General features: G+C 41.1%; 2 protein-coding genes across 3 annotated transcripts in view; one reads left to right on the top strand and one right to left on the bottom strand.

Annotated features, from left to right (window-relative positions):
• Positions 1-18,764, top strand: part of LOC129817486 (plasminogen-like) — a 25,844-nt gene extending 7,080 nt beyond the window's left edge. Inside the window, exons 5-19 of the mRNA XM_055872761.1 lie at positions 2,160-2,299; positions 2,522-2,642; positions 3,585-3,703; positions 3,944-4,106; positions 4,261-4,385; positions 4,603-4,762; positions 5,105-5,298; positions 8,762-8,910; positions 9,038-9,131; positions 10,959-11,073; positions 11,200-11,274; positions 13,791-13,931; positions 14,043-14,149; positions 14,311-14,456; positions 18,269-18,764. Of these exons, the coding sequence (XP_055728736.1) occupies positions 2,160-2,299; positions 2,522-2,642; positions 3,585-3,703; positions 3,944-4,106; positions 4,261-4,385; positions 4,603-4,762; positions 5,105-5,298; positions 8,762-8,910; positions 9,038-9,131; positions 10,959-11,073; positions 11,200-11,274; positions 13,791-13,931; positions 14,043-14,149; positions 14,311-14,456; positions 18,269-18,433 (2,014 nt within the window). The 3' untranslated portion in view covers positions 18,434-18,764. The remainder of the gene's footprint in view (positions 1-2,159; positions 2,300-2,521; positions 2,643-3,584; positions 3,704-3,943; positions 4,107-4,260; positions 4,386-4,602; positions 4,763-5,104; positions 5,299-8,761; positions 8,911-9,037; positions 9,132-10,958; positions 11,074-11,199; positions 11,275-13,790; positions 13,932-14,042; positions 14,150-14,310; positions 14,457-18,268) is intronic.
• On the bottom strand, positions 17,490-24,187 carry LOC129817487 (solute carrier family 22 member 2-like). 2 transcript variants are annotated; one of them, XM_055872763.1, is made up of 11 exons: positions 23,689-24,187; positions 23,071-23,174; positions 22,828-22,982; positions 21,921-22,089; positions 21,678-21,792; positions 21,489-21,589; positions 20,004-20,218; positions 19,790-19,898; positions 19,581-19,693; positions 19,374-19,473; positions 17,490-17,559 (listed from the first exon to the last, which is right to left on the bottom strand). In XM_055872763.1, the coding sequence occupies exons 1-11, from the start codon at positions 24,103-24,105 to the stop codon at positions 17,490-17,492; spliced, it is 1,668 nt and encodes a 555-aa protein (XP_055728738.1). In that variant the 5' UTR covers positions 24,106-24,187. The 2 variants fall into 2 exon arrangements, with proteins under 2 accessions (XP_055728738.1, XP_055728737.1); XM_055872762.1 differs by lacking the exon at positions 17,490-17,559 and adding an exon at positions 19,070-19,268.

Raw genomic sequence — 24,187 nt, 5'->3', positions numbered from 1 at the left:
TAGAACAATTGTGAAGACATCAACACTATCAAATAATATTTATGGAATCATGTAGTAACCAAAAAAGTGTTAAACAAACCAAACTATATTTGAGATTTGAGATTCTTCAAAGTAGCCACCTTTGCCTTGATGGCAGCTTTGCACACTCTTGGCATTCTCTCAACCAGATCCATGAGGTAGTCACCTGGAATGCATTTCAATTAACAGGTGTGCCTTGTTAAAAGTTAATTTGTTGAATTTCTTTCCTTCATAATAATGTGTTTGAGCCAATCAGTTATGTTGTGACAAGGTAGGGGTGGTATACAGAAGATATCCCTATTTGGTAAAATACCAAATCCATATTATGGCAAGAACAGCTAAAATAAGCAAAAAGAAACAACAGTCCAACATTACTTGAAGACATAAAGGTCTGTCAATCCTGAAAATTACAAGAACTTTGAATGTTTCATCAAGTGCAGTCGCAAAAACCATCAAGAGCTATGATGAAACTGGCTCTCATGAGGACTGCCACAAGAAAAGAGGACCCAGAGTTACCTCTGCTGCAGAGGATAAGTTCATTATAGTTACCAGCCTAAGAAATTGCAGCCCAAATAAATGCTTCACAGAGTTCAAGTAACATACACATCTCAACATCAACTGTTCAGAGGAGACTGTGTGAATAAGGCCTTCATGGTCGAATTGCTGCAAAGAAACCACTACTAAAGGAGACCAATAAGAAGAAGAGACTTACTTGGGCAAAGAAACACGAGCAATGGACATTAGACTGGTTGAAGTCTGTCCTTTGGTCTGATGATTCCAAATTTGCGATTTTTTGGTTCCAACTGAAGTGTCTTTATGAGATGCAGAGTAGGCGAACGGATGATCTCTGCATGTGTGGTTCCCACTGTGAATCAAGAAGGAGGAGGTGTGATGGTGTGGGGGTGCTTTGCTGGTGAAATTGTCAGTGATTTATTTAGAATTCAAGGCACACTTAACCAGCATGGCTACCACAGCATTCTGCAGCGATACGCCTTCTCATCTGGTTTGGGACAATCATTTGTTTTTCAACAGGACAATGACCCAACACACCTCCAGGCTGTGTAAGGGCTATTTGACCAAGAATGGAGTGCTGATTCAGATGACCTGGCCTCCACAATCACCCAACCTCAACCCAATTGAGATGGTATGGGAGGAGTTGGACCGCAGAGTGAAGGAAATGCAGCCAACAAGTGCTCAGCATATGTGGGAACTCCTTGAAGACTGTTGGAAAAGCATTCCAGGTGAAGCTGGTTGAGAGAATGCCAAGAGTGTGCAAAGCTGTCATCAAGGCAAAGGGTGGTTACTTTGAATAGTAAAAATGAAGAAAAACCCTTGAATTAGTAGGTGTGTCCAAACTTTTATTGTATATAGAATGACAAAGCTGTAAAACATTATCTTACATATAAACCATCAACTTAGTGAATATAATTTGTGTTTAATATGAGGGTTTCAGCATTAAATACCCTTAACACATTTTGATTTATTGTACTCTGTCAATATGTATTTGTTGTCAATGTTTTGGAGTCAAACTGGTGGCAGTTGTAAAAAAAGTAAATAGTTGGAAGAGGGAATTGAAAATTGAAAGCAATGCCATTGTTGATTAGATGTTTTTTTCCATTAATTATGCTATTTTCTCTTGAACCATATGGGCTATCTACTAGAAACTCGTAGACAGATATAAAAAATTCATACTCTATATAAATACACATTTTTTAAGTTACTCAAGTATAAATTACCAAAGTTATGATAGATTGCCATTTATTTCCTGTTAATTACCAAAACGACTGAAGATTCCAGTTAACTTTGGTAAATTACCGATACCCTTGCAACCCTACATATATCGCTCTACTATCCACGAGAATACTTTAGAACAGATTTCCAAAATTAAAATCACTTGGAGCTGATTTGCTGGTGTTTTTAGTCTGTTATGTACAACAATAGAAAAATATATTTTGCTCAGAAAACTTGGGGGGCCAAATAAAATCACCCACATCCTGCAACAACAAAGAAATTGAATTCATACACTATGTTATGAATTTGTAAGTGCTTAAGATACTGTTCAATCTCTTAAGTAACTCGCGAGGTTAGATTTCTTAACACCTGAATTAAATTCACGTTATCTTTGTGAATGTCTCTTACAGCATGACTCCGTCAACACACCCCAAAAACGACCTGGAGTCCAACTTCTGCAGAAACCCTGATGGGGACAGCAAAGGTCCCTGGTGCTACACAACAGACCCTGACACCAGATGGGAGACCTGCAATGTCCAGAACTGCAGCGGTACCCTCAATATCTTGTTATGTCCCAATAAGCTAATGTAACAGCTGGTGTCATGTTGGCACAAAAATTAAGATTTCAAAACCACTAAAATACTATCTATATTTAACCAAGAGTTGACTACTTTTTTTAGTCACTCGCTCATCATGACAGTTCAATTTAAAAAATGCAGTCGGTGTAATTTGGAAGTGTTTTATTTCTAAAGTGCTGTGGTTTGGTCCATAGAGGAATGTATGCACTGCAGTGGTAAGAACTACAGGGGAAAGATCTCCACCACTGAGAATGGCTACACCTGCCAGCACTGGAACGCCCAGAAACCTCACAACCATGGCTACATTCCCAGCGCGTAATAGCCTTCTCTCTCTCTCTCTCTCTCTCTCTCTCTCTCTCTCTCTCTCTCTCTCTCTCTCTCTCTCGCTCTCGCTCTCTCTCGCTCTCTCTCTCAGTAATATCTGTGTAATATCTTTGAATGTGAGCTCCAAACGTATTGGGACAGTGACACATTTTGTATTGTTTTGGGCCTGAACTCCAGCTCTATCGATTTTGAAATTATACGATTTATACATTTAATTTGAGGGTATTTCCAGAAATTACAGCACTTTTTGTACATAGTCCCCCATTTTAGGGGACCAAAAGTATTGTGTATTAAAGTAGTCAAAAGTCTTTGGTCCTATATTCATACCATGCAATGACTACATCAAGCTTGTGACTTTACAAATTTGTTGGATGCATTTGCCGTTTGTTTTGGTTGTGTTTCAGATTATTTTGTGCCAAATTGAAAATAATGCTAAATAATGTATTGTGTCATTTTGGAGTCACTTGTATTGTAAATAAGAATATAATGTTTCTAAACACTTATTCATTCATGTGGATGCTATTATGATTATGGATAATCCTTGAATGAATTGTGATAAGTGAGAAAGTTACAGATGCATAAATATTAGCATTTCGGGGGGGTATGATATTTGTGCGGGTGTAACTTTCTCCTAGGCCGTCATTGAAAATAAGAATTTGTTCTTGACTGACTTGCCTAGTTAAATAAAAATGTACAAAAACTGCTTTAATTTCTAAACTGCTTTAATTTCACCCGTTAAGGATGAAAATACTCTCAAATTTAAGTTTACAATCTGCACTTTAACCTCATCATTTCAAATCCATAGTGCTGGAGTACAGAGTCAAAAAACAAAAAATGTGTCACTTTCCCAATACTTTTGGGCTCACTGTATATGTCTAACCATGTGCTCCTTCATCCCCCCCCCCCACCCACCCACCCTCCCTTTCTCTCCAGTCTTCTTGAGAAGTACCTGGAGGAAAATTACTGTAGGAACCCAGACGGAGACCCCAGACCCTGGTGTTTCACCACCAGCCCTTCCAAACGCTGGGACTTCTGCTCTATCCCTCGCTGCAGTGAGCTATCATAGATATACAACACTATTACTAGTATATTGTCTATGGCTTTCGTAACCTGGACCCCTTCTACTCCCTACTAGCGACTCTGTCACCCCATTTATTATCTTCATCTTGTATCTCTTTTGTCTCCCATGACCCCTGTTTCCCCTGCTCTTTCACATTAATATAAACAATTTAATTAAAACATGAGTTTACTAACTCCCAGGAAGTTTTCCTCACTCTTTCCCTCTCCCTTAGCCTCTGAGCCTCCCAGGGTGGTGGAGGAGCTCACCTGTGCCACAGGCGACGGCAGTGCCTACAGGGGAACCATCGGAGTGACAGCATCTGGGAAAGCCTGTCAGGTCTGGGCAACTCAGACGCCCCAACAGCACAACAGAACTCCAGACAACTACCCATGCAAGTAAGATCAACCCACGAGATTGGGCAACTTGTTTTTACTCAAGCAAGAACAGAACTTTGCGTTTCTCAGTGCAGTAGATCAGTGTTTTAATGTCTTATAGATACAGGCTGACTGTGATTTAACCAATATGTGTGGTTGTTTGTGTTCCTGTAAGAGGCCTGGAACTGAACTACTGCAGGAACCCAGACCATGAGAAGATGCCCTGGTGCTTTACTACAGACCCAGAGACGCGCTGGGAGTACTGCAAGGTGCCCAGCTGTGGAGATGTTCCTGGACCAGGTCACTTGACACTGCATCATGATGATGATGATAATGAAGATTATGATGATGATGTTAATGCATTGGATTTATATAGCTTTCCCAAATGCAAAAATCGCTATATACTAACTACATAGCGAAACTCATGTCATCCACTAGCAATCCATACAGCCTACATTTTTCACCAAAATTCATATTTAATTTGGTTGATGTGGCTCATATTGTTTTTAAACCTCAGATTACGCAGCTCCCCCTCCAGCTGAGGAAGACTGCTATGTGGGCGACGGGACCGACTATCGTGGTATGGTGACAGAGACCATCAGTGGGAAGAGATGCCAGTACTGGAGCTCGATGACACCTCACGGTCACAATAAGACACAGCAGGTCTTCCCTAAAGCGTGAGGCCTAGAGCATAGTCAAATCATCTCTAACCACTGGGCGAAAACTAGTTGAATCTACGTTGTTTCCACGTCATTTGAAACTGCAAAATCTATGACATGACACTGAATCAATGTGGAAAACTGACTAGATATGCAAAAAGTCATCAACGTAAGGTCATTTAGAACTTGTGTAAATCAAATGTAAATCAAAACTAGACGTTGAACTGATGTCTGTGTCAAGTGGGCAATGTATATCTCTAGCTCTATCTCTGTCTTCTACTATCTAGTCATTGAAAGCCAAACAATGTAATATGTCATCTTCAGTCTCTGAGGACATTGTCTTTTATATGTGCTTCACAGCGATTTGAGAAGAAACCTGTGTAGGAACCCTGATGGCGACCGTGCACCATGGTGCTACACCACTGACCCCTCTGTTCGTTGGGAGTTCTGCAGTGTGCAAAGATGCCCAACTGCTCCCAAGCCTACTCCTAAACCTGACAAACATGACCAGGCCAAGCCAAAACCCTCCCCGACACCCTCAGACGACAGCAGAGGTAATCTATCCATCCTTCCATCAGTGCTTGGGAAGCTATTTTGAAAATATACAGTGATCTCCAAAAGTATTGCGACGGTGACACATATTTTGTTGTTTTGGCTCTGTACTCCAGCAATTTGGATTTGAAATAATACAATGACTGAGGTTAAAGTGCAGACTGTCAGCTATCATTTGAGGGTATTTTCATCCATATCAGGTGAACCGTTTAGAAATGACACCACTTTTTGTACATAGTGCCCCCATTTTTGGGGACCAAAAGTATTCACTTATGTGTGTAGTAAAATTTCAAGTATTTGGTCCCGTATTCCTAGCATGCAATGACTACATTAAGCTTGTGACTATACAAACTTGTTGGATGCATTTGCTGTTTGTTTTGGTTGTGTTTAGGATTATTTTGTGCCCAATAGATATTAATGGTAAAAAATATATTGTGTCGTTTTGGAGTCACTTTTCTGGGAAATAAGAATAGAATATGTTTATAAACACTTCTACATTAATGTGGATGCTACCATGATAAAAGATAATCCTGAATGAATCCTGAATAATGATGAGCGAGAAAGTTAGACAAGTATCATGCCACCAAGACGTGCTAACCTCTCACCATTACAATAACAGAAGAGGTTAGCATTTTATATCATTACCCCCAAGACATGCTAACCTCTCACCATTACAATAACAGAAGAGGTTAGCATTTTATATCATTACCCCCAAGACATGCTAACCTCTCACCATTACAATAACAGAAGAGGTTAGCATTTTATATCATTACCCCCAAGACATGCTAACCTCTCACAATTACAATAACAGAAGAGGTTAGCATTTTATATCATTACCCCCAAGACGTGCTAACCTCTCACCATTACAATAACAGAAGAGGTTAGCATTTTATATCATTACCCCCAAGACGTGCTAACCTCTCACCATTACAATAACAGAAGAGGTTAGCATTTTATATCATTACCCACAAGACATGCTAACCTCTCACCATTACAATAACAGAAGAGGTTAGCATTTTTGGGGGGGGAGGGTATGATATTTACACCTCTGTAACCTTCTCATTCATCATTATTCACGATTCATTCAGCATTATCCATGATAGCGTCCACATTAATTAATTAACAATAAACAGTTGAAACGTCTTGAGTCAATAATTATTCAACCCCTTTGTTATGGCAAGCCTTAAATCAGTTCAGTAGTAACAATGTGCTTAAAGCTGCAATTTGTAACTTTTTGGGCGATACAAACAGTATAGATTTGTCATTGAAAGCAAGTCTAAGAAGCGGTAGATCGGTTTTATGCACGCTATTTCTATGCTTCCCGTTCTTACATTTCGGATTTGTACACCAGCTTCAAACAGCTGAACAATATAATATTTTTGCTTTTGGAAAATATATTTCACAGCAGTTTAGATGCTACAATGATTCTCTACACTACTCGCTTATTTTGTCACATAAACTGAAACTATTAGAATTTTAGCAACCAGGAAATGCCGGCAAAATTTCTGCATAGTGCATCTTTAACAAGTCTCATAATAAGTTGCTTGGACTCACTCTGTGTGCAGTAATAGTGTTTAACATGATTTTTGAACACACATACAATAACCTGTAAGGTCCCTCAGTCGAGCAGTGAATTTCAAACACAGATTCAACCACAAAGACCAGGGAGGTTTTCCAATGCCTCGCAAAGGTCACCTATTGGTACATGGGTAAAAATATAAAAAGCAGACAATGAATACCCCTTTGAGCATGGTGAAGTTACACTTTAGATGGTGTATCATTGCTCAGGGATTTCACCATGACTTTAAAACAGTTACAGAGTTTAATGGTTGTGATAGGAGAAAACTGAGGATGGATCAACAACATTGTTGTTACTCCACAAAACTAACCTAATTGACAGTGAAAGAAGGTCTGTACAGAATAAAAATACCCCAAAACATGCATCCTGTTTGCAACAAGGCACTAAAATAATACTGCAAAATATTTGGCAAGGCAATTCACTTTTTGTCCTGAATATAAAGTGTTATGTTTGGGGCAAATCAAATAGAATACATTACTGAGTACCACTCTCCATATTTTCAAGCATAGTGGTGGCTGCATCATGTTATGGGTATGCTTGTAATTGTTAAGTACTGGGGATAAAAAAAAATAAACGGAATGGAGCTAAGCAAAGGCAAAATCCTAGTGGAAAACTTGGTTCAGCAGGACAATAACCTAAAACAGGAGGCCAAATCTACACTGGAGTTGGTAACCAAAAAGACAGTAAATGTTCCTGAGTGGCCGAGTTATAGTTTTGACTTAAAGCTGCTTGAAAATCTATGGTAAGACTTGAAAATGGTTGCCTAGCAATGATCAACAACCAATTTGACAGATCATTTTGAAAAGAATAATGAGCAAATATTGTACAACCCAGGGGTGCAAAGCTCTTAGAGATTTACCCCGAAAGACTCACAGCTGTAATTGCTGGCAAAGGTGATTCTAACATGTATTAACTCAGATGTGTGAATACTTATGTAAATGAGATATTTCTGTATTTAATTTTCAATACATTTGCAAAAATTTCTAAAAACATGTAACGGCTTTCTTCCTGGGATGAAGGAGAGGACCAAAATGCAGCGCGGTTATTGTTCAACATGTTTAATAAGACGATAAACGGTGAACATTAACAAATAACAAAATAACAAACGTGAAAGCCGAGACAGTCCTATCTGGTGCAGAACACAAACACAGAGACAGGAAACAATCACCCACAAAATCCCAACACATAACAAGCCTCCTATATATGATTCTCAATCAGGGACAACGATTGACAGCTGCCTCTGATTGAGAACCATATTAGGCTGGACACAGAAACAGGCAAACTAGACACACAACATAGAATTCCCACCCAGCTCACGTCCTGACCAACACTAAACAAGCAAAACACATAAGAACTCTGGTCAGGACGTTACAAAACATATTTTCACTTTGTCATTATGGGGTATTATGTGTGAGATATATATATTTATGCGTGAGATATACGTTTTTTTAAATTCAATTTAATTCATTTTGAATTCAGGCTGTAACACAACAAAATCTGGAAGAAGTCAAGGGGTATGAATACTTTATGAAGGCACTGCAAATCTAAAATGCCATAGACTACAATTCACTATAGGTTCATTTGCTACCAGAATGTGTAATTTAGCCTATTTAACACAAAAACTATGTTTCAAGTGAGAATTGGGCAGGGCTGATTCCGAAAAAGAAAGGAAAGTATTGCTTACTTTACCCACATTTTATTTTAGACAAAAAATAAGTGTGTGTAGTTCCAGTAGTTAGCTACACCGCTACATAAAGAAAAAGTAATTAATTACTGAAAACACCTAGATTAGAATTGAGTTCAACATTCATTCATTCATCCTACATTGTCAATGTTGAGGGTAGAAATGTTATCCCTGATATTGTTTTCTGTTGACTGGCTTTCAGATTGCAAGGTGGGCAACGGGGGGACATACAGGGGTCCTACTTCCATGACCATGTTGGGTGTCACCTGTCAGAGTTGGAGCGCCCAGAGCCCCCATCAGCACGCCAGCTTCACCCCTGAATCCCACCCTGACAAAGGCATGGAATCCAATGTAAGTTCAAGAAGTCTTCTTATAAGACATATTTAAATCATGTCAGATGATACTGCAAAAGTATTGCATATGACAGACATTTGGGAAGATGTACTTATATTTATTCAGCGCCCTTTTTCACTGTTAGAATTGTAGAAACCCTGACAATGACGTGAATGGACCATGGTGCTACACCACAGACAGAAACCAGAAATGGGACTACTGCCAAATCCCAGATTGCGGTATGTGGACTACTGTGACCAGGGTGCAAATTGTGGGGGAGCTATGGGGGGCTCAGCTCCCCTGAATGAGACATTAGCTCTACTAAATAGAACAAAAGTCAACATTTGGGGGGGTGTCTAAATAATGCTAATGTAACAATTCTCCTTTTTAAAATGCAGTGGTAAATATGTTTTACAGTGGTAAATATGAAAATAAAAGCTTACAAATGAAACAAACACCCTCACCTCTCTGTCATGGTTTAAACCATGTATTTCTACGTGGCTGCACAAACCTCCCTGTCCACAGCACTGTTCACTCAGTAGGGCTGAATTTTGGCCATTGCTGAGCTCCTGTAAATGCATAGATTTTCCTTTGCACTTGCTGATTTTCGCCATTTGTTTGCCATGCGCCCTTGATAAAAAAAAGAGCATATGCCTTTATTCCAATGCATTAGATTTATCCGTTGATTTATCGTTTGGTTTTGTCAGTCAGCTGTTTAGAGCACTCGTTGCGGGTATTGGTGTTCTCTGTGCCGTCCTGTCCAGAAGAAGTAGACCATTTATTTAGCTTTATTATTTTCTATCAATATTTGTTTTCATTCCTGGATCAGCTGATGATGGTCGCCAATATCACTAGACAACTAGCCTACAGCTAGACACCAATCTGCATCCAACCCATCCAACATTAATGACAGTAGGCCTATAGTTGACTCTATCAGCTGATGTAAGAAGGGCTATATAAATACATTTGATTTGATTTTGGTTAGAAGCATTACATTTTGCAATGGCATATGCCTACATTATTTTGGATTTGTGTGCCCATGAGAATGGTTTTCATGACAAAACATAATTACATTTTACGTAGGCATAGTTATACTTACAGTGCATTTTCTGAGATCTCCAAGATCCAGGAATCGTACTGGATTTAAGTTCAGTGTTCTAATTCAATTGTTAAATGCTTAAAATTACAAATAACACTGTCATAAATGTGGGGGCAGGGGCAGGCTACCAGCAGTGGTGAGGCCTAGTGGAATGTAAATGCAGCTAAACGCAGTTTAACCACCTTTTCAGAAAAATGCAGTGAAAGTATAGGGAGCGTTACTTTGTTTCACCGTGACTGGAAATCAGAGTTTACCCACCAAGATTTTTTTTTACCACTGGCTACAGAAAGGCCTATTTGAAGTGGATAGTAATAGGCCTACACATTGCAGCCTAGTCTAATAAATTGACCCTGTGTGTTAGGGTGACCATCCAGTTTTTCCTGGGACAGTTTCAGCCCCATTTCAGGTGTCCCAACTTTTCAGGCTAACAAAAAAGTACATTTGCCAGCAAGCCGCATTAATTAATATAGGCCTACTCAATGGCAATAACTGAATGTCATTAGGCAAAACTTTTGGTGTTATGTAAACAGATGTGTATTTCCATTCATCAAATGGTGTGAGTGTACAGTACATGTATTGCACTGTTTCTATTATTTTGGAGTGGAGGAACATGCACATCTTTTTGAAGTGATTTGTTTGACAATCAGATTAAAGCATCATGAATGGTTGTGTTCATGCCACATTAAAAGGTAATACATTTTTACCTCATATTACTTCTTTAATATAGACCCATAAAAAAATAGTGTGCATCCAATAACCCCCCTGCCCGCCACCCCGAATGTCACGGTGTAATTCGCACTCTGACTGTGAGTGACAGTTTCTGTTAATCATTATACATATGGCTGTTGTTTTAACACAGTTGCTTTATCCAGATGTACTGTATGTGGTTACTGTATGTATATCTGCCTGCATTCTATCTGGTCTACATTGTGGAATTCACAAATAAAAGTGTATTTTTGGTCTCCAGCTGGCTTGACATGTGGGCAGCCTGTTACAAAGCCCAGGAGGTGTTTCGGTCGCATCGTTGGAGGCTGTGTGTCCAAACCCCACTCATGGCCCTGGCAGATCAGCCTGAGAACCAAGTATGGAGGATAGTATCCCATTCCCTTTCATGAATCTCATTAACATATTGATAATTACATACAATAAGACAAAACAATATCTCACGGAGAACTTATTCACTTACCCTTCTGTCCATCCCTCTGCAGCACTGGCATCCATTTCTGTGGAGGAACTCTGATTGCCCCTCAGTGGGTCCTCACTGCTGTACACTGCCTGGAGAGGTGAGAGAGCAGCCCTCATCAGTGCCCGTATGAGGCTTACTACTTACTAAACCTATACCAACCAGGACATAATGTGTAGTAGTGGCCAATGTTTCCTCTAATTATTTTTGGCTCTAAGCAAATTTCATGTCTGCTGAGTGCAAACATGAACATTGTGAAAATTCTGTGCAACACTGACGCTGTAACTGCTTTAAGTTAAAGTTTTAACTGTGGCCAAGTAGGCTACTGCTGCTATTGATTATAATGTAGAACTACCAGAGTGGCCTACCATCAAAAACAATGGTGAAAAATGCATCACATAACTTTTTATTTTATTTTTTTTATTATTTTTATTATTATTATTATTATTTTTTTATCCCCTTTTCTCCCCAATTTTCGTGGTATCCAATCGCTAGTAATTACTATCTTGTCTCATCGCTACAACTCCCGTACGGGCTCGGGAGAGACGAAGGTCGAAAGTCATGCGTCCTCCGAAGCACAACCCAACCAAGCCGCACTGCTTCTTTAACACAGCGCGCCTCCAACCCGGAAGCCAGCCGCACCAATGTGTCGGAGGAAACACCGTGCACCTGGCCCCCTTGGTTAGCACGCACTGCGCCCAGCCCGCCACAGGAGTCGCTGGAGCGCGATGAGACAAGGAAATCCCTACCGGCCAAACCCTCCCTTACCCGGACGACGCTAGCCCAATTGTGCGTCGCCCCACGGACCTCCCGGTCGCGGCCGGCTGCGACAGAGCCTGGGGGCGAACCCAGAGACTCTGGTGGCGCAGTTAGCACTGCGATGCAGTGCTCTAGACCACTGCGCCACCCGGGAGGCCCACATAACTTTTTAAGATGGAAATAGCTGTTCTATCGTTCAGCCTACAGTAGCAGCCTATATGTGGTGTTCAATGTAGGCCTACATTCCATCAGACTTTTGGGAGAACAAAAACATGCAGGTCTTGACATTAACCAGTGTATCCACTTATCATTCAGACAAGAAGGTGACTGAAAATGTTGTGTTGTTTGATGCAAGAAACCACTTTACAATTTTTTATTATTCCCATACCATTATTGCAGAGAATCAGACAAATGATGCTACCCTCTGCCTACTGGCTACTTATCTTATTCAAGACTGTCTCAAAATACAACACTGCCCCTTTAAGACATAAAACAATCTCTTTGCCTGACTTGCTTTTCAAAGATGGCTAAAAATGCACACATTTTGTGCTCTTGTAGGAAGCAACCAATCCCCCATTGTTGACTAGAAATTAGCTTTAGCTGGCGTAATAACTCACTAACTAGCAAATAGTATGAACAAATGTGAACAGGTGGCTACATGTAGCTCTCGCTTGATCTCAGAACAAGTGTCAGCTCATGACAGCTCATGCTGTCCAATTCAAAGGGAATGGCACCGATCCATATATGGCAATGGCTATTTGCATAAAGCCCTCCTGCAGATCTGATTGGTTATTGTGTACCGGTCTGTGTAGACTATACTATGGGTCTGACAGGTGTTGCATGGTCAATCCGATGTCTGTATGGTCAAGCCGATGTCTGCATTGGCCATACAGCATTTACGGTGATATGGCCTCAGCAGAAGTCAGGGCATTCATACTCCTTGCGCTTTGCCGAGCAGCGCAGAGCTGTTGTGAAAGAAGTTGTCAAGGAAGTGAGTTTGTGTTTATGCAGGATCTCCCGCCCCCACCTACAGTACTGTCAACCAATCATGTCAATGTGGAGCTATATGGAGCCCCACTGCGATGTGGTACAGAGATCAAGGGCTCCCGAGTGGCGCAGCGGTCTAAGGCACTGCATCTCAGTGCTAGAGGCGTCACTACAGACCCTGGTTTGATTCCAGGCTATATCACAACCGGACGTAATTGGGAGTCCCATAGGGATGCGCACAATTGGCCCAGCATCGTCCGGGTTAGGGTTTTTCCGTCGTAGGCCGTCATTGTAAATACGAATTTGTCCTTTAACTGACTTGCCTAGTTAAATAAAGGTTAAATAAATAAAATACATTTGGCATCTGCGTGCCTCAGGACGCTCCGCAATTGAGTCACACCATCAATGTGGAGCCTCCGACCACATTGTCGGATCAAGCATAAATTGGCACTGAGTCGTGCATGTCAGTGCAATAGAATCCTATGCCAATGTGCTTTGCCTACAATAAAAGATATTGCACAGTTAGTTTTGCATAGTTCATTTTGCTTCGGTATGTTACATTGAAAGTGGCTAATATTGTGTTGATTCGAGCACAATTCCCACAGCAGAGCGAAACTTTGATAGTGTTAACTCTTAAGGGAAAACTAGAAAGAAGCTCAATCTCTGCTTCTCTATTTCATCTGTGTGAAGGGAGCTGCGTGCACAGTGCAGTTTAGAGGTAAAGTTGGTAGTGGCTGAGTGTTAGCCTCCTACACAGAAGAAAAGCAGCATTACTGTTAATTCATTTTTACTGCGAGGCCCTAGTTATGGATTTCATACAAGTACATCTGTCTGTGTGTGTGTGTGTGTGTGTGTGTGTGTGTATATCAGATCAAAGAGGCCATCTGCCTACATGGTGGTATTGGGAACACATACAGAGGGAGCAAATGAACTGTCCAAGCAGGAGCGTAAACTGGAGAAACTGATCCTGGGACCTGGCGAAACAGACATTGCACTACTGAAGCTAGAGAGGTGAGTGAGCCCATTTCATTGTCTTTAATAAAAACACAATAGAATGTTTTATATTTGTCTTGCTGTTTGGAGGTCCGAAGCTGTAAAAAGACTTGTGTGATTGATTTGCAGCCCTGCAATCATAAATGACAAGGTTTTACCAGCATGCTTACCTGAGAAGGATTATGTGGTACCACCTGGAACAGAGTGCTATGTGACAGGATGGGGAGAGACACAAGGTTCAAGAGTCATGCATGTTTTTTCCCCTCATGGTTGCTCTCATAACATGATACAAAATTAAGTTATTCTTCTGTCCAGGACTCCATTACTTTGTTGATGCAAATATACCAATAATGTTTTGATATTTTCCGACATGAAACATTGATCTTTGTCTTTGTAGGAACTGGTGGAGAAGGGCTCCTCAAGGAGACGGGCTTCCCTGTTATAGAAAATAAAGTGTGTAATCGTCCAGCCTACCTGAACAACAGAATCAAGGACCATGAGATGTGTGCTGGGAACATTGAAGGGGGAGCAGACAGTTGCCAGGTATATCACTACCAGTCAAAAGTTTTAGAACACCTAAATTTTTCCAGTTTTATTGAAATTCACACAGTTTTATGTTGTCACGGATTCCCCCGGTACTGCTGCTCATTCCGTGCACCAGTTCCGGAGGTCTACCTCACCGGCCTCTAGGCATCATTGAACTGTCTCATTACGCACACCTGATTCCAATTCCCCTGATTAGTAATTGTATATATGTGTCCTCTGTTCACCATTGTCTAGTCAGTTATTGTTCCCATGTCCGTTGGTCTTGTGAGTACCTGTGCTTTCTTGTTTCGGCTTTCGCGCTGTGTGTATTGTGTACTCGTTATTATGGGTCTCGTCCGGTGTATTGTTGTGCACTTGTTATTACGGGTCTCGTCCCGTTTATTGTTATTATGGGTCTCGTCCCATGTTTTTATTAGAAGATTAACCTCACTCTTTTGTTTGGGTCACATCCCTTTGTTTTTGTACAGGTTTGTTTTGGGCTTTGTCTCGGTGCCTTTCATGGCATGTTGTATTTTTGGGTGGAGTATTAAAACCCCCTATTACGTATTCCTGCGCCTGTCTCCAATAATTTATACATCGTGACAAATGTCTTAATGTATTCTGAAATTGAAGCATAGAACAAATAAACAACTGGAGACAAAAAATAAATAATGGAATTGTTTTGTTTAACAAAATGTAATCTACATTTTTGGCTCATCAAAGTAGCCACATTTTGCAGGCATAACAGCCAAACACACTCGTGGCATTCTTTTTACAATCGAAATGAAATATTTTTCGGAAAGTTCTTCCCAACACTGTTGCAGAAGTTCCCACAAATGTGTTGCACTTGTAGGTTGCTTTGCTTTCACCCTTCTGCCCAGTTCATCCCAAACCAGCTCAATGGGGTTTAGATGGTAGTTAGAAGGTAGTTCTGACATAGCCCAGAGGTATGTTCTGGGTCATTATCTTGCTGTAGGATGAACCCCATAGCCCAGAGGTATGTTCTGGGTCATTATCTTGCTGTAGGATGAACCCCATAGCCCAGAGTTATGTTCTGGGTCATTATCTTGCTGTAGGATGAACCCCATAGCCCAGAGGTATGTTCTGGGTCATTATCTTGCTGTAGGATGAACCCCATAGCCCAGAGGTATGTTCTGGGTCATTATCTTGCTGTAGGGTGAACCCCATAGCCCAGAGGTATGTTCTGGGTCATTATCTTGCTGTAGGATGAACCCCATAGCCTGGAGGTATGTTCTGGGTCATTATCTTGCTGTAGGGTGAACCCCATAGCCCAGAGGTATGTTCTGGGTCATTATCTTGCTGTAGGGTGAACCCCATAGCCCAGAGGTATGTTCTGGGTCATTATCTTGCTGTATGATGAACCCCATAGCCTGGAGGTATGTTCTGGGTCATTATCTTTCTGTAGGATGAACCCCATAGCCCAGAGGTATGTTCTGGGTCATTATCTTGCTATAGGGTGAACCCCATAGCCCAGAGGTATGTTCTGGGTCATTATCTTGCTGTATGATGAACCCCATAGCCTGGAGGTATGTTCTGGGTCGTTATCTACCTGTAGGATGAACCCCATAGCCTGGAGGTATGTTCTGGGTCATTATCTTGCTGTATGATGAACCCCATAGCCCAGAGGTATGTTCTGGGTCATTATCTTGCTATAGGGTGAACCCCATAGCCCAGAGGTATGTTCTGGGTCATTATCTTGCTGTATGATGAACCCCATAGCCTGGAGGTATGTTCTGGGTCATTATCTTGCTGTATGATGAACCCCATAGCCTGGAGGTATGTTCTGGGTCATTATCTTGCTGTAGGGTGAACCCCTGACCAACTACGCGTACACCAGAGGGTATTGCATGGCGTTGCCTAAATGCTGTGGTAGCCTTTTTGGTTCAGGGTGCCACTCACTCTGTGCAAGTCGCCGACTCTGGATCCAGCAAAAGAGCCCCAGACCATCACGCTTCCTCCTCCATGTTTGACAGTTGATGTCACACACTGAGAAACCATCCTTTCGCCTACTCGACGGCGTACAAAAACCCTGCGTAATGAACTGAAGAGGTCATTTTGATTCATCGGCCCATAAGTGTCACGTCTGTTCCCGCTCCCCTTCTCTGGCGCTCAAGGTCGCCAGGCTGCTCATTATTATGCACACCTGTCACCATCGTTACGCGCACCAGCCCTTCATCGGACTCATCTGGACTCCATCACGTCATTGATTGCCTCCCCGATATCTGTCACTTCCTCAGTTTCATTCCCGTATCTGCATTGATGTTGTGTTGTTTCTCTTGTCCAGACGCTGTTTTTGTTTAGTTTCATGTTTATTTTTTATTAAACCCTCACCCTGTACTTGCTTCCCATTTCCCAGCGTTTGCCGTCTCAAGGCTGTTACTGTTACGCCCTGATCAGTTTCACCTGTCTTTGTGCTTGTCTCCACCTCCCTCCAGGTGTCGCCCATCTTCCCCATTATCCCCTGTGTATTTATACCTGTGTTCTCTGTTTGTCTGTTGCCAGTTCGTTTTGTTCGTAAAACCTACCATCATTTTGTTTCCCTGCTCCCGCCTGTTCCTTGCTCCTGTTTTCTAGTTTCCAGGTTCTGACCGTTCTGCCTGCCTGTCGTCCTGTACCTTTGCCCCACTACTCTGGATTACCGACCTCTGCCTGACCTGACCCTGAGCCCGCCTGCTGTCCTGTACCTTACACCCTCTCCGGATTATTGACCCCTGCTTGCTTTGACCTGTCGTTTGCCTGCCCCTGATTGAGGAATACACTTTTGTTTCTTCAACACTGTCTGCACCTGGGTCATACCTTAAAACATGATAGTTACAATAAGACCTTCTTCCAGTCTTCAGTAGTCCACTGGCAATGCTTCATGGCCCAGGCAAGCCTCTTTTTCTTATTTTGCCATCTTAGCAATGGCTTTCTTACTGCCACTCGACCTGTCAAACCTGCAGCTCAAAGTCTTCGCTTCACAGTTGAAACTAAGACTTGCTTCGACCAGTGTTAAGCGGTGCTTAAAGCTGTTGTCTTGTGAGCCGCCTATCACGCAAGCTTTTGACTCTCAGAAACTTGTCTTCTGATTCTGTTGTGGCTTTGTCTGCCAGACCTCTTCCTGTCAGTTTCCAGTTTGATGGTGTAGGAAACTGTACTCACTGACACCTTGGCTTTCTTTGCAATTTCTCTAAAGGAAAGACCTACACTTTTAAGGGTTATAGTTGTCTGTCTTCCTTCAATTGCCTTTTTCTCACCATTATGATAGCAATATACTACTTCCTGCAGTATAATACTGTCCAAATAATGCTTAAGAGGGTGTAGTAACAGTCTGTTCCAACACTGCTTTTATACAGACAGAGGGATTCTAATTAATCAACAAAAGTTGTGACACCTGTAGGAATTGTTAGCATCAAATTTCAAGGCTGAATTTACTTCCATTGCTGCAGAACAGCTGTAAGTTGTTAACCCATTAATGTTCCCTGAAAAATGCATTTTTTTTTTATAACTCTGAAATTTACATTATTTTTCAGTTTTTGGTAACTGAAACTTTTATTTTTAACCTCTGGCAGTTTACCGCTTACCCTTTGTACCATTTCAGGTTATTCACTGGACTTGAACTGCTTAAATTTAAAAAAAATGGAAAAATGGGGGTGTTCTAAAACTTTTGACCTATAGTGTACATGCTCAGCAACAACTAGTAATCATTCAATTTCAGTAAGGACTGTGTGGTTGGTTGTATACTGCAGTTTCCACAATGAGTTTAACGTTAACTGCATTGGAGTGATGATGATGATGATGTTGGTGATGATGTTTTTGATTTCTTCCAGGGGGACAGTGGCGGCCCTTTGGTGTGCCATGCTCAGAACACCTTTGTTCTCCAGGGAGTGACATCTTGGGGTCTGGGCTGTGCTAATGCCATGAAGCCAGGGGTGTACGTCAGAGTATCGAAGTTTACGGATTGGATTAACAGTCAGATAAAGATTAATTCTTAACCCTCTGCTATACATACATAAACTCGAGGAATGGATCATTTGAGCCCTGATTGTAGTTTTATTAAGACTTGAAAGTACAAATTAAATACCTGTCCTCAGTGATTTCTTCCGAAATTGCAAGGTTCATTGTTTTTGTTTATAAAATAATTCAATTGATAAGCAATCCAATTATGTTCTAGCCTGGTACACAACCATGGTGTTTGACCACATGTTAAAAAAAGGGAACAAAGGCTGACATTTTGTAAGAGCTTGTGTGTCATTGGGATCTTTGATGGGAAACCTTTTTATTAATTTCTGTCAGGTCAGTCAAAAATAAATGTATAATATTTAACATGACTGGGGTATATTAACATTTGGGATAACTACAGACAGTTTAGAATAAGAATTTTCTCAAAAGACACTAGAGATGACGTTTCTGGCAATTTCCACCATAAAACTAGTGGAGGAATGATAAGGGATATCATTTGGGGATTTCCAACTGAAATATTTGTTTTAAATAATAGAAATCACCATTATGTGTATTTTAACAGCTAAATTATTATTATGATAATTATTATGATCTAAAATGATGTCCTGTACAGTAATACATATAAATACCAGCACCTCAAAAACATGAAAAGATTCACATCAGCTAGTGTTGAGAAACAACAAATGCAAAAAACATATAGGCTAAGCTACATATATTCGTAAATACAGTATATGAGTTCAGTATGCTGTCAATCTTGTGAAGAGGCGGAGCAAGATTGATCAGACGATTGTAGTTTCTTTGTTGGTCGTCATGTCAGTGGGCAAGAGATTTGTCAGCTGTTGACTCTTCGGATGGTTTTCTTTGTGGCTGTTGCCAACGGAATATGTACAATAAATCCATATTCCCCAAACAAATCCTCTAACACACTACAGTGCAATTTAGTTTAGTTTGAAGTGATAAATAAAATCATACCTGTTTGGGAACTCAATGTCATCGATGGTCTCAGGTAGTCTTACACCTCTGGTTTCAGGCAACAGCAAGACTAAACCTCCAGCTACGCACGCTATCGCCCCTGTGGGGTACAACAAAACATATTACCACATTGAGTGTCAGACAGAAATGGTCTCCGGTGAATAAGCATCTTATAACAGGTTAATTAGTGTTTTAATCATCATGTACCAAATATGATGAGTGGCAGCTCCAGCCAGATGGTAGCCAGTCTGTAGAGCAGGAACGGGGCCACGATGCCTCCGATGTCACACAGAGTAGAGCAGACTGACACACCCAGGTTCCTGAGGGAAGAGACAGTTGTAGTATTTTTCCATAATTTTTTCCCTGCTTTGTTATTAGTTCTCAATTTTGAGATGTTCCCACCTGGTAAACTTTACCTGACAAAGGTGGGGTATAATTCAGTGTTCACAAACACCACCATCTCAAATGCCATGGTGATGCCCAACCGGCCAATGCAGGCCACAATTGTTTTGACCCAGAAGTGACCTGCAGGAGAGAGAGACATTACTGTACTGTATGTACTATGCACATTAAATAAGACGGGATACTACCATTTTCTAACAAGTTTTCTTTAAGATATTGCACACTTACTATCTGGGATAATAGCAGTGATGAAGCAGGATACTCCAGCTACAATGTTGGCCGTGGCAAAGGGAAGACGACGTCCAATACGATCGATGGTGAAGAGGATTAGGAAGGCAGCAGGGAACTCTACCAGGCCAGAGATCAGGAAGTCAATGTAGACGTTTCCTCCTGCGATTCCCACACGCATGATAAGACCCTGGTAGACAATAGCACTAGTGAACCTGTGAAGATGATGATACAACATCCAATTAGGCCAGGAATAGAGAAAGGGACCCTGTCATAAATGTATATGTAACGGGTTGAAGTTATTTGTGGTTCTTGAACACACCCTCTTGCCTCTGCCAATCACAGATGCACCTCCTTCTAATTAAGGGTGTGGCATTTTGTATAAAAGCTGAGCTTTTCCCTTGTTTCAGGGGATATTCTGAGGATCTCTATGAATAGTAGATATGTGCCAGAACAGAGGGAAAGGCCAATGATTGATATATGTTTCAGTAAAGTTGGCTTCTTAGCGTTCATAGCAATGCTTATCAACTGAACAGCAGAGATGAAACGTAAGTCACAGAAAATAGATGTGGTCGCCACTGCAGAGAAGTACTTGGGGGTATAAGATATGACTTCAGAAGTGTTACAGGGTGTGTTGAGTGGTAGTGTCCTGTCCTGTCTCACCATTGGCCTTGAGTAAGATCAGAGAGGGTTAAATTAGTGGAATAAGGTGATTGGTTTGAATGAGTAAAGGTTAGTTGGTAGGATAATTCAAAATATATTTGTATCTTTATTTTATTTCCTCCTTTTCTCATTTTTTATCACAAAGTGTAATGGATTTATACTATAGTTGAATTGGGGGCGGTAATGCAACATATTGGATGCCAACCGCCATTAAACTCCACTGAAGAAGATGTTTCAGGGGATCCACAAAAAATTGTAAAGTCTGGCATTCCGTTGGAAGACAAGTTTAATCGGGAGTAAAGGTTCTATGGCAAGAGTGCCTGTTTCAATTGGTGCCACTCTCCTTCTCCCTTGGTATGTTCTCCAAGCTTGTTGGTATGTATGATGTATTGTATGTTGCCCAGAGTTAAACAGAACATTCTGAAGCGAAACCTTGATCATTGAATACTGGTGATGATGATTATTGTGATGATGATATACAGTGACTAAATGATTTGTTGGTCAGCAGATTCTGCACAGAGAATGCTAGGCACTGAAGATGTCCCAGTCTAAGCTTTCTGTTGGTCCTATAGTGAATAACATCTAATGTTGCATTCTACCTGGCCTGTTTATTCAAATGCTCCACCCCTGCTGTTAAAGAACCTGTATGTTTAGTTTAGTCCCGAGAACCTCGCGTATAAAAAAGTTGGAGTAGTATTGGCTACAGGAAAGGTTATTTATGGTATAATCTCCCACGTTACATATAGCTTTTGTGCTGTTGTAATTTTAGCCTAAAACATTGGTCAATAGATGTCTAGCTATTGTTTGCAGCATGGGTTTTACCAGTTGAACATGAGGATGAAGGTGTGTTTTCTCATGTTTGGAGTTCTGACCAGATCCAGGAAAGAGGCAGTTGAGGTCTGTGCATTGTCGTCTCTCAGCGTCTGTAAGACATGTTAGGCTATGGAAGCTATCATCAAATCTAGTTTAGCAGTGCCTTTTAAATGATGAATGTCCTGAAACATTTCTTACCTCAATGTTCTTGTAGAGGGTTTTCTTGTTTTCCTTCGCTATTGCCTCAGTGATCTCCTTAGCTTTGGTTGAGTTGTTCTGAGAAAGAAGCCATCTTGGAGACTCTGGGATCAACCTGGAAGCCAAAATGTGAGACGCAACATGAGGTTTTTAGAACCATGCAGACATTCAGTGTAGAAGGGCATTGGACATGGTGATCCTACAACAGGCCTGTACAATATCTGAGGTGATCACGGGTCTTACCAGAAGTAGGATAGAAATATGAAGTAAGGAACAGCGAAGGCCACCTGTAGCCAGCGCCAGTCAGTGATGAGGTAGGCAATGAGGGTCAAAATGAGAAGGCCAACACTGAAGAACATCTGTAAAAGCACTCCCACCATCCTCCTGTACTCAACTCCCACTAGCTCAGTGACTGAGGAGACAGGACAGCAGTGTTAGGGAGTAGTGAACTACATGTAGTTCAACTAGTAATTTAACTACATTTTGCAGTAGCTTAGTGGTAGTTTGAAATCTAGGTAGTGTTTTCAGTAGTTAGCTACACCGCTACATGGCAAAAGTAACTGCTGGAACTACACTACATTTTGTGCAAAAATAATATTTTTATTTTATTTATTTTTTGTGCGAAAATTACATTTTTAGGCATTAGGCCTGCCTAATTCTCACTTGAAACAGTTGTTGTATTAGAATAGACTAAATTACACCTGTGCCACTGTAAAAATCTGACTCCAGAGTGATCTGTTCTTGCAATTTTTAGTCTATGACAGTTCAAATGTACATATAATATATCACAAAGTAGTTTGAATGTAGTGAACTACTTTTTTAAAGTAACTTTAGTTAAGTCAACTATATTTTTCTTAAAGTTAGCTATTGTGGCTTAACTTCTTCCAGTGTGAAGCAATCAGTAGCTTGGTCAATTTTATTTTCAGACTAGCTTCCCCAACACTGCAGGTAAGACATACTGTACAATAAAGCATGTAACCTTAAGTAAAGCAAGATTTATTACTGAAACATAATTTGACCATCCTCCTCGGTGGAAAGTTGCATAGGAAATAAACTAACTTCCTATTTGCTAAACCATAGACTAATTTGCTGCAAATGATCATGTAGTTAATATATAAACTTTTGTGGGACAAATTATGTTTTTTCATACTAAGCACATATACAGACATCCAGCCTCCCTTGACAGCAAAGCCAAAGATTGTGCGGAATACAAGCATGGATATATAGTTTGGAGCCACTGCTACAAGTATTCCAGAAACCCCATTCAAGAGGTTGGACATCAAGAAGCTCATTTTTCTGCCGAACCTTCAAACAAGAAGAAAGAAAGAGAATGTAAAAACAGGATCTAATATTGAAAAGAGAATCTTTCGTCGGCGTTGCGGACCAAACTTACCTGTCAGCCAGGTATCCAAAAGTGATGCTTCCAACAAGGAAACCCACATTCAGTGTAGCCTGGTACATGTCCACCACCCAGGCATCATTACATACCAAGTCAAACTGAAATGAAGAAATACCTTATAATTCACTGCCATAATATAGGGATACTTTGGGATTTTGGCAATGAGGACCTTTATCTACTTCCTCAGAGTCAGATGAACTTGTGAATACTATTTTTATGTCTCTGTATCCAGTAAGAATGAAGTTAGAGACAGTTTTGCGAGCAATTGCTAACTAGCGTTAGCACAATGACTGAAAGTATATGGGTATCTGCTAGCGTGCTAGCAGATACCCGCTAGCAGATACCCATAGACTTCCAGGTATTGCGCTAAAGCTAGTTAGCAATTGTGCTAGTGCTTGTTAGCAACTTCCTTCAAACTGCACGCAGAGACATTAAAAATGATATGCACAAGTTAATCTGACCCTGGGGAAGTAAATAAAGGGTCTCTTTGACAAAATCCCAAAGTATCCCTTTAATGTCTTAAAACATGAACTTGTTTAGTGTTACAGAACAATTGTTTAGTGTTACATACAATACAAGTTATTGTCTAATAAAAAAAGAGAAAGTTCTCACCTCGGTCACAAAGGACTGCCTGCCTTCGTAGTCATACTCCCAGCCTTCCTTGCAGGAGGTCATGGGAGCTTTGCTGCGGTGTGCGTCGGTGAGATCAGACTCTGGGTTGTCACAGGTCAGACCCGTATTGTTCCAGTCCAGGTCATACTGCTCACACTGACTGTGGACCAGCACTCCTGAGGTGTTGACCAGAGGGACCGTGATCTTTCTGGCGTCCATCAGGTTCCAGCCACAGCTCTGCCGGATCTGACTCACTCCTGAGTCCCGGCACCAATGCTCTGGGGTGAACCCCTGGAACACAATGCCCACATAGACCCCAGAAAAAGGCAACGACACCAGACATAGCAGAGCAAAAATGCGCTTTTGGCAACGACCAAAATTCCCTGCCTCCTCTAGGATTTCATCGAAAGTGGTCATGGTTGCAGAGTTGGGTGTCAGAAGCAGAGGTACTTTATATGAGACTGCAGTGGGATTTGTGAAGGGGTTTTAAAAGCAAAGA

This window comes from Salvelinus fontinalis, chromosome 20 (genome assembly GCF_029448725.1).
Source record: "Salvelinus fontinalis isolate EN_2023a chromosome 20, ASM2944872v1, whole genome shotgun sequence".
Classification (NCBI taxonomy): domain Eukaryota; kingdom Metazoa; phylum Chordata; class Actinopteri; order Salmoniformes; family Salmonidae; genus Salvelinus; species Salvelinus fontinalis.
The sequence above is the reverse complement of the archived record's forward strand: the minus strand, read 5'-3'. Positions and strand labels throughout refer to the sequence as shown.

Excerpts from the sequence above, each read along its gene's own strand:
- LOC129817487 (XM_055872762.1), bottom strand. The coding sequence starts at position 24,105 with ATGACCACTTTCGATGAAATCCTAGAGGAGGCAGGGAATTTTGGTCGT. Across the intron at positions 22,983-23,070 it reads TTTGGATACCTGGCTGACAG|GTTCGGCAGAAAAATGAGCT; the intron begins GTAAGTTTGGTC and ends TCTTGTTTGAAG. Across the intron at positions 20,219-21,488 it reads TTCATCCTCATGTTCAACTG|GTTCACTAGTGCTATTGTCT; the intron begins GTAAAACCCATG and ends TCATCTTCACAG.